The sequence below is a fragment of the Myotis myotis genome, unplaced genomic scaffold (genome assembly GCF_014108235.1).
Source record: "Myotis myotis isolate mMyoMyo1 unplaced genomic scaffold, mMyoMyo1.p scaffold_m19_p_9, whole genome shotgun sequence".
NCBI lineage: Eukaryota > Metazoa > Chordata > Mammalia > Chiroptera > Vespertilionidae > Myotis > Myotis myotis.
This window is the reverse complement of record NW_023416401.1, coordinates 25,489,893-25,500,413: the sequence shown is the minus strand read 5'-3', so window position 1 is coordinate 25,500,413 and position 10,521 is coordinate 25,489,893. Positions and strand designations below refer to the sequence as shown.

The 10,521-nt window shown below is 46.4% G+C and overlaps 1 protein-coding gene across 1 annotated transcript; it reads right to left on the bottom strand.

Moving 5' to 3' along the window:
• Positions 1–5,508: 5,508 nt before the first annotated feature.
• WFDC9 (WAP four-disulfide core domain 9) lies at positions 5,509–8,198 on the bottom strand. Its single transcript, XM_036322686.1, has 3 exons — positions 8,114–8,198; positions 6,328–6,469; positions 5,509–5,563 (listed from the first exon to the last, which is right to left on the bottom strand). Exons 1-3 carry the CDS (start codon positions 8,196–8,198, stop codon positions 5,509–5,511), a joined length of 282 nt encoding a protein of 93 aa, XP_036178579.1.
• Between the last annotated feature and the right edge of the window lie 2,323 nt (positions 8,199–10,521).

The following is a 10,521-nucleotide window of genomic DNA, read 5'->3' as shown; positions in this document are numbered from 1 at the left end:
CTCTTCACGATCTCTGTAGCCCTGCTTAGGTGTGTGAGCATTTGAAGTAGTCACTGCTTCCACACTTTATTGACTGACTTCAGTAAGGGAAGACTTTCACCTGCAGGTGGAGTCAGGTGGAGCATGCTGTGTGACCTTGGGTTTAGTGGTGCAGGGTCCCCGAGGGCATGTGATGGCACCGAGTCCAGAGGGGTGTGATGTCGCTTTGGCTCAGGCTGCAGTGGCTGCAAAGGCTGTTGGGGGTCCTCAGAAGCACCTCCTGGTCCACAGGAGGCAGTGGTGGTGGCCAGAGCTGTGATGTGCTTACACTTAACTGCAGGTACCAGTGTAGTAAGAGGGGCCAGTTGCAAACACATGCAGTGATGTGGTCCAGAGCATGGAGCAAGAGCCAGAGCCAACTGTGGGCTAATTGGCAGCTGCAGGGGCCCTGGCAACTGGTGTACACTCCTGTGGCTGCTGGGCCTCACCAAGGGCTCGTGGCAGTGGAAGCCTGTGATGGGAATTGGACCAGGGGTGTGCAGTCCTACAGCTGGAGGGGCTATCTGCCAGTGAATGCAGTGATACTGGCCACCAAATGTAGACAGACAGGGCCTGATCCAGGACTACAAGCAGCTGCAGGGACCTGGCTGTCAGCATGCTCTTCCATGATGGCACAGTCCCCCCATCCCCGCCCAGAGTGTGGGGACTGCAGTGGCGGCTGGTGACAGGTGTTAGACTGGCAGCATGCAAGTGCACAGCTGGAAGGTCTCTCCTCCCCATGCACACTGCTGTGGACATCAGCTGCAGGGGTCTAGATTGGCATCTTTCAGTCATGCAGCCTCACAGGCCTGGACTGGCTGCCAGTACAGTCCTGAGACTCCAGCAGGGGCAGGGAGTAGGGAGCAGCAAGGGCCTCAGATGCTGGTGTCAGTGACTGCAAATGCCTGGGGGGCCAACACTACTGACATCTGTGGGATGTCTGTGGCAGCTGGGCTGCGCTGCTGGCCAGGAGTCTCCCCAGTGGTGAAATCTGCAGGGTTTGCCTGCAGAGCAGGTCACTATTTACCTCTGTCACTCCTACCAGGTGCTGCTGCCCATCGATGGCCCTGCTTTTCTCCCTTGTGGCCAGCTATCTGTATAGGTCTCCGCTTTGCCCGTCTGGGTGTGAGGCCAACTTCCCCAGCCTTCCCAGGAGCCACACAGAGGTCTGGCTTTGGTTTCACCCCACTCTTCCTTTCCTGATGAGGGGAACTCTTTCCAGCTGGGAGGTTTCCACCTGGCACCAAGCATTGCCAGCGTGGGGAATGGGATGCTGCCGGCAAAATGTAGCTGTTCTTCCTCCTCTTCTCTGCGGGTTTCTCTGTGTTTTTCTTCCACTGTGTTGCTGAAGATTCCTTTTTTAAACTTCCTTGTTGAGAGTATGACAGGTGTCCCCTTTTTGCTGAAGCTTTTTACGTGGACGCCAGATTCTCCTGGAGCCTCGTATTCATAGATAACTGTCCAACTGCTGATCTCTGTGGGGGACGGAGACAACATGTCATATTTTGTTCATATCACTCTGTATCCATATTTTTTGATATGTCATATTTTCAACCTTTCTCGAAGAGGTGACCTTGGTTAAAACACATAGTGCCAAGAAGGTGAGCAAACATATTAAGAACAGTATGCCATATATGCCAGGTCCCTTGAAACAGCAAGGATGGACCGGCTCCTGGCACCACGTCAGGGCACATGCCTGGGATTACATGCTTGATCCCCAGTGTGGGGCAATCCCCAGTGTGGGGCATGCAGGAGGCAGCCAATCAATGATTCTCTCTCATTGTTGATGTTTCTATCTCCCTCTCCCTTTCTCTCTGAAGTTAATGAAAAAATATTTTTAAAAATCTTCTGTGTTCTTACTGATTTTTTTTTTTTTTGGGGGGGGGGTTCTTATTCCATCAGTTACTGAGAGAGGTCTGTTAAATTGTCTGCTGGCAATGGCAGGCCAATTTACTTGGGACAAATCCTTCCAGTAAAGCTAAAATGAGATCCCCTGAGGGACACCCAGCCCACATCTTTGCATGCCAACCACCTCCTACTTCTGCAGCTTCCAGAGTGGGTCAGCTGCAGGCTTTGAAACACACAATCAAGTGCAAAGGCTCTTGATGTTCTTTAGTGCACCTGGGGTCTAATGAGAATGTTCTATCTACCAGGTGGCCCCAGAGTTTTTCTCACTGCTTTTTGTTGATAACTGCTCAGCTGCAACAGTTCACTGATTGTGTCCTGAGGCAATCACCCCCTGCTTGTCCAGGAGAACACTAGGACCTGTCCTCTTCCACCACCTCCATGAACACTCTTTCTTCCCAGTGCCCCTCCCAACCCTATTCCCCACAACCCCCCCCCCCCCCATTTTAACCACATCTCTGGCCACTGGCACAGATGTATTTTAGGAAACTCAAGCACAGAGGCATTTGAGAAAGAGATCTGTATATCCATTTGGTGAACTTGGGTAGGTTCAGCTACTCATCTGTGCCTGTTTGTTCTCCTTTGCTGAATTTATCCAACAATACTTGTGCTCTGTAGCTTTGTGGGTATGATAACAGGGACCAAAAACAAAAACTTGACAAATTGGGACATGCTAACATCCTAGAGCTTAGTACCAAATTCATGATCTAACCTTGTTCACAACTTCTATATTTCATTCTGTCAAGGAGGAAAAAGAACTTTTCCTTTTAGGTATCTCAATTTCTCATCATCCCTCAAGGAAGGACCAAGCATCTTCCAGGAAGTCTGATCCCATGACTCATAGTAACCCCCTTGTCTTCTAAACCTTAAAGCACTGACCACATATCCCATGGATCCCTTCTTAGCATGCCCCATCCTGCTTCCTACTTATGTGCATCATAAGACTTCACCCTTCCTCGAGTTATATGCCAACAGAGAGAGTTCATGACATCTCCACTCACATGGAGTGGCCCTTGTCGCAAGCCTGGGCACATGGTAGGCTCTCTATAACCCTCTGAAGGTTGCTTACTCTTTCCAGGAGCATTTACATTTGAAAATGTCCCTGTTGTATCCCAAATGATTGGATAAATAATGGTAACAAATTAGGCATTGCCTAAGAAGAGAATCTGGGGAGGCCAATGGCATTTTCTTTCAATTCAAGACCAGTGGTGCTGTCACCTTTAAGGAAGGTTGCACTTCCAAGGATTAGTTAAAAGTAGCACCATCTTGTGGGAATCTGCTAGGATCACAGCCTGAGATAAGGGGAGAAAGGCTGCACCAAAGGATAATGCTTTCTATAGCCTTAAGAACATCTACATATAAGCAGTTTCCCACAGGATTTAGTCAATAAAGAAAAAGAGATAGAGCCAGGAGTCTTGGCTAAGGAGATCAAGCCTCTAAAGGCAAAAAGGCGAAGACATCTGTAGTAGGAGGCAGGGGTTATCCTCTCAGGTAAAAGAAGAGAGCGGGCAGCAGACAGTTCCAGAGCTGTGCAAGAATATGGGAAGCCGCCTATTGTCTTCTCTAGCTGAGAGGTGAGGAGAAGGAGCCCGGAAGGCTGGTGACCCTTGTAGCCCTGGCAAAGGTCAGGGCTACGCACCCACTGTTTAGTCGAGACAATGGTAGCTGAAGCAATTTCCCCACCAGATAGTTATGTAAATCCTTACTGATAAGATAGTCTGCCTGTTACTGGAACTTGTCTGTGTAAGGGCTGTGGGTGTATCCCAAACTCAATGAAAGGATGGAGAGGCCTGAGCACCAGTGGAGTCTGTCCTCTTGGGATGGGCTCTCGCCTGGCCCCCCAATTTCCAAATTGTTTCCTGTCTCCTCTCTTTCATTTGTGTGCGGCCCTTCTTCCAAATCCTGTACCCTGAAACACGAGGGATGTGGGGGAAACCCATTACACATCCTGGGGTTTGGATAAATCAGGTAGGCCTGCAAGTGGAAAGTGGGAACCCTGGGGCTAGGATGGAGAGGCAAGGGTCACCAGGTTGGATTGGATACTGGGACTGGGGAGGCATAGTCTCCTGCCACCCGTGTCCCTAAAGTTTGGGAGTCCACAGTCCTCCAGAACCTCTTGATGAGGGAAAGATGCTTCCTAGAACCTACCCATTTCTTGGAGACACATGCAGACATTTCCACAGACGACACTACAATGATGACCATTGGACATTCCAACTGTAACTGGCATTTTGTTGCACATTCCTCCACCATGGAAACTCTCATGCAGTGTTTAAATTTCAACTTTGATAAAACCGAGAAAAACATACACGAGCAGCTGATAAAACTGAGGAAAAAATACATGAGCAGCATCTCCCAGAAGGAGAGGTATGTGTGGTTTTTTTTTTTACTGTTATTGGCACCTTCAAGGACGCATGACCCACTTCATTGATTTCTCTTCTTCCTCTCCCTATCTCAGTGACCTGGGTAACCCTTTGGTTCTTTGAGAAAAGATCCAGCTCTCATCCTCCTAACAAACCAGTCACTATAAAGTCTCCCCCAAAGAATTTGAGCTCAGAAAACACGAGTCCTGAAACCGAGTTTCCAGAACAGTCACAGTCTGAGGAAGCAATATGGGCAGGAGGGCCTGCCTTGCATTACCTGAAATCTCAAGAGTAATATTACCCAGGTCAAACTGCCCAGGAAGGCAGACCTGACCTGGCAAGAATCGTAGGGTACTGCGGATTCTGGAAGCTCAGGGTACCCACTCTGAGGGCAGAAACACTTTCTCTAATGACAGATGCCAGCTTCTCACCCGGGGAGGGAGGGGTGCTTGTTCAATTGGCAGAGGGATGCTGAGGCCAGGGTCTTAGATCTTGGTTGAGGAGTCTGGCTTTGCATCAGTAGACTGCTCAGAGACTGCCATGTGTTCCCCAAATTCTCCTTTCTGTTGTTCTTGGGCATATAGGTAAGCAATATTTCTTAGTCTCCTTTGCAAATAAGTGGGACCATATGACTACGTTATGGCAAACAGAATGTGGATAGAAATAATGAACTCCACTTGTAGACCTGGCCCTTAAAAACCTTCTGTTTGAGCCTCCATGCTACATTTCTTCTCCCATCTGCTGGCCGGATACAGAGGAGGCCCTGGGAGAGGTGGTGGAGCTATAGATGGAGCCAGTGTCCTTGAATAATGGTGCATGTGGCTGTTTACTGGCCATTCTCAGTGAAATGTATTGTGAATGAGATCAACTCTTCCTGTGTCAACCCCATGATATTTTTATAAATATCTGTGTTTTTGCTAAAGCCGTGGGCTTACTTGCCTAATACCTAGGTCTAACTGAATGTAGAGTTGGCTGCCCGTGCCCATGATGGGATGGAACGACTGATGGGACCACTGGGGATTATAATAAGAGAAATTGGGTCATATGGATGGAGTACAAAAGAAAGCAGAGCCCTCAGGTGGGTATAATGGTTTATTTGGCACAGACTTGAGCCTTCTCAGGATAGAGAGGTCAAGGAAAGAATAGAGAGGAGCCCATGGGTATTGCAACAGGGAGCCAGGCTGCACTCTTCTGAGACCTTGGAGGCATCCTCCTGCCCCACTCATGGTGAGCCAGCGGGAGCCTCGGATTTCTTTAGCAGTGTTTTATAGGGTTCCCTGGAAGAGAAAAGTTAAGTGGTAAAAAGTCATGGAATCCCAGTGGACATTCATTCCCAACCTTGATAACCCCCGTTAACGGGAACAGACATTGTTTCTGTAAGATCAGGAGTTACCCACTTTTAAGCAAACTTACCTAAGAGGTTTGTCAGTTGAGTGCAGAACTGGAGACCAGGGTCTCCTTGGGCCAGGTTGAGACAAGGGGCCATTGAGAGGCCAGACCAGCCGTGGGCAAACTACTGCCCGCGGGCCGGATCCGGCCCGTTCTGCTGTTCTGTATGGCCCGCGGAGCCGAAAGAGCGGAGGGTTCTCTTACTCTCCCCTCCGCTCCTTCACCAGCAGCAGTGTTAACATGTATTAGTTCACAGAAACACTCCATCCATGCTTTTGTTCCGGCCCTCCGGTCCAGTTTAAGAACCCATTGTGGCCCTCGAGTCAAAAAGTTTGCCCACCCCTGAGCCAGACTAAGGCAGCAATAACTGGGGCCATGGACAAAGGTAGGATTAAACATACCGAAGGCTGATGTTTCTGGGGAACTTAATGAAAGTGAAAAAAAGAGTAGAGGCCCCCATGTTGGTAATTTGGTTTACTTTGCAGTGAGTGGCAGCCTAGGTGTGGAGATCTGAGGGCATTGCCTTGTGCTGCCTGTCTCTTTGACCAAGGATTTGGGTGACTGCAGTCTTCTGTTCCAGGTCCCATCTTCTGAATGGGAGTGAGGAAGCACACCCAGGCCCACCATTCCCCTCCCCCCACAACCAACTCACTCATTGTTCAAGCAGATGTTTCCACAGAAGGTCCAGCAGCATGTATAATTTGATTTTAAACATCCGTGTATCCTAGTGCATCTTACGCTGCAAAACTGTAATGGAGGCTGTACCCAGCACTGCTTAATTTCTTTTATATCAGCTGGAAGCAAGATGATAGGAGTTGGCAGGGTCTATTCGTTCACAATTTGGTGAAGAAACCCTTCTCAAGCTTAACATCGCTGAAGTCTGGAACCTGAGCTCCAAGCCAGAATGTATTTCTCTGCCTTACAAGAAAATCCCTCCCTGAATGCTAGCCAGTGTCTTTTTAGAAGAGATTATCTTTGCCTGATGTGACTTCCATCTTTCCACGTGTCCCCATAGCATTGCAGGCCTTCAAGCCCTCTTCCAGCTCCCTAACAATAGGATCTAGGACACCCTCCCCATGTCTGACACCACCTCACCAAATCTACTCTCATATACCCTTAGGTTTCAGGACCTGCAATATCCTCTGGCTTCAATTTCCACAGTGGAAATTTGCAGAATGGAAAACTGAGCTGGGGGAGACTAGGAACCTGCCTTTCCCCTCTTTCATTCTCCCTTTTTGTTTACTTTTATTTTTCACTATATTCCCTATACTGTACTTTATATTCTTATGTGACTATTCTGTAAATACCAATTTGCACTGTTTAATCTCTTTATCTTTTTTACCCAACCCCCCGCCCCCCACCCCTGGCAAACCCTCCTCCCATCTGGCAACCACCAAAATATTCTCTGTATCTGAGTCTGTTTCTGGTCTGCTTGTTTGTTTATTTTGGTTGTTAGAGTCCACATATAAGTGAAATCATATGGCATTTGTCTTTCTCTGTCTGACATATTTCACTAAACACAATATGCTCTAGGTCAGCGGTTCTCAACCTGTGGGTTGCGACCCTTTTGGGGGTCGAACGACTCTTTCACAGGGGTCACCTAAGACCAACGGAAAACACATATATAATTACATATTGTTTTTGTGATTAATCACTACGCTTTAATTATGTTCAATTTGTAACAATGAAAATACATCCTGAATATCAGATATTTACATTATGATTCATAACAGAAACAAAGTTACAGTTATAAAGTAGCAATGAAAATAATTTTATGATTAGGGATCACCACAACATAAGGAACTGTATTACAGGGTCACGGCATTAGGAAGGTTGAGAACCACTGCTCTAGGTCCATCCTGCTGATATCACATAAGCATTAAGCCTCTCCCCAAATTCCATATCTTTTACTGGTCAAGAACCTTCCCTCTCCGTCCCTCCATTATTCCCATTTTCTTATCAAAGACCCCAAACATTGACTCAATAAGGACCTCCTATTTGTCTTGTCTATTTTTCTTGGTCTAAAATATTTCCCCCCTCAAACTAAATGAATGTGTTAAAATATTACCCTTTTGGTCTTCATCAAAGGCTCACTCTGATCAGGCACAGAGATTCTGAAAATAGGGGCTCAGAGGGAACCTCTGTGCTGGTGTTTCCACTACCCAAGGTGGTCTGACATTGGAAAATATCACTTCCTGTGAGCTAATGAAATGTAGACAAAAGCTACATTGCCTTTCCAGAACCCAATGTTGTTTTCAGATCTGGGAGAGGGAGCTTGAAGGGGTGCCAGATTGGGAACATCCAACCTAATCTTTCTTGGATGTCTCTGCTTTAAGAGGGTTCTGGTCCTTTGAAGGGTGAACCTGGAAACTGGGCCCTGAATCACTTATGCCGACTTCCCAGGCCTGGGCAGAACACCCTCCTCCCTCATCACACACCTAAGTTCCAGACACCTCCCAGCACAGGCAGAAGCGTCACAGCCCCACAGATGGACATGATGAGGAGGAGAACCCAGGGCTTCATGGTCGTCTCTGTGTGTGTTTGGGTTAAGTTCTGGCACCAGACAGGTCTTTTCCAAATGCTGCTAGAGGTAGAAAAGGAATCAAGGAGAAGAGGACAGGAAAGACAGAGAAAGTGCTTGTGAGTATTGTTACTGTTTCTCCTAATTTCCTTTTCACCCTCAGGCACCTAACAACATATCAAGCTGGGCATTGGCTTCCCCTGACTCCTTTCCCATCTCACATTACATTCAGCTTCCTTTCCATATTATTTTTAAATGCATTGCTATTTTTCCTATTAAAAAGCAATAAATCTTCAAATTTTATAATTTCTAAGACACAAATAAAATAAAAAGAAAATGAATAAGCGTTAGGTATTCTACTACCCACAGATAAGCAGTATATGTGTATCCCTTCATCTTGTAGTCATTATTTTTATAAAATTAGAATAATAGAACACAGTGAGTGTACTGATTTTTTTAAGAGCATTTGTAACCAGATGATCTAATTTAGTCAAGACCCTAAAATAAAGAGTATCAAAGGGATTCCAGGCTGAGTGATGAGGTGCATCACTCAACAGGACTTGAGAAAACATGATGGCCAACAACTATTCAAGGGACTCCTAAATCTCCCATCTACATAGATGGTGTAAATGCCACACTTAGGCATGTGAATCATTGACTCAGTGACTTTGAAGCAAATAGGATTTAGGTGACTTGAGGAGAGACAAGAGCAAGAAAAGATGATTGTGGAGATAGAGAAAGAGAAAATCCCTTAAAATGTAAGAGATCAGTTTTTGGGGGGCTACCACTCTTAGACACTTATATATGATCTGCAATATACTCCATTCAGAACCCACACCCTTGCCAACTTGTCTTGGCATAGCTTGATGAAGCAAAATTGTCAAGTTAAGGCGTTTAGGTTTCATTTACCACTGGGCAATGTTTACATCAAAGGCTATAACTTAATTGGTGAAGCTCCAAGCCAAAGGACCATCTCTGAGCATGGTAGTCTTCTAAAAATCCTATAAATCACTTGCAATGTTTTGCGCAGGAAAGCCAATGAGCATAGACAGTTCCTGAGTGTGGCTCAGAGTCTTCTTCTGATCCTCCGAAGGCACCAGCACAGAGCAAGACAAATGTGCAAAGCAGATAGCCTGTTAACCACTTACAGGTGAGGGTATAAGGTCTGAGGGAACTGGATAAAGATGAGCATGGATTGGGATGGCTTCTGGATTTCTGGCACCTGCTTTTTGCTCAAAGAAGGAGGAAGACTGGCACAGAGTGACAGAAACACATTAATTCCAAAGCTGTTTATTGGTATTCAAAAGGATCATCTAGACCTGAGTTGTTCAAAGCTCTGAAGTTTGTTCATTTAAAAGGCCTCCTGCTTAGTTCAGTTTTCTGAGTTTCCTACTTGCCCTCAAAGGATTATCAGGACTTGGGGATGCCCAATCCCCTTCTTTGCACAACTCAATGTACTAAGTGATCCCAGAGAACAGAAACATCATCACGCTGAGGCTGAGTACTACTCACATACAGAGTTCTGGGTGAATTCTTTAGCCATCCTGAGGTAAAGTATAGACAATGAAAAGGTCTCTGAGTATCACAAAAACACAGAACTACAGCTCACTACAAAATTCAGGATTAGGGGGCTTTCCAGATAATGTTAAAGGAGAGAAAGTGTTGAATTCAAGTCAGGAATTCTGGTGTCTTCTTTCATCTCTGCCCTTTTTACCTATGGGACCTCAGGCAGGTCATATCACCTCTATCTCCACGTCTTATTTGAACAACAGAGGCAATGAGCCCACCTCACAGGAATAATGTTGACATCACCTGGGCAGGGAACTCATCCAACCAAGCCACAAATAAAAGCTTATGCCTCAACACCCTTACCCCACCTACCTCTAAAGGCCTCTGCGTTGAGTGTCTGCAGTTACGGGCTGACAGTTCTTTTAGCTGGACTCTTCTTACATGGGGAGGCAAAAGGAGGTTGTGTCCTGGAACAAGGAGAAGAAGAGCTGAAAAGCAAAGGTCAAAGGCCTAGAACTTAATGATTTGGTAGTGGCAGATCTTTATGTTCTGCCCAGGAACTACATGTTGGCCATATCACCAACTGTTTCCTTCAACACTCACCCATCCAAAAGTAATGGATTTTCTTTGATGTGAGCAGTTTCTCCTACTAAACTAGGAGGAACATTGTGTACCTAGGTTGCAGCCACCCCCAACAGACCGCAGTCTAGAGTCTTTATCTAATGCATATGAGTCTATCCATAGGTTGGGAGTGGAAGATGCTTTGACTTGTGAAGGCAATTGAGGTCCTCAGCCTCTTCTGTATTGATTCTCCTT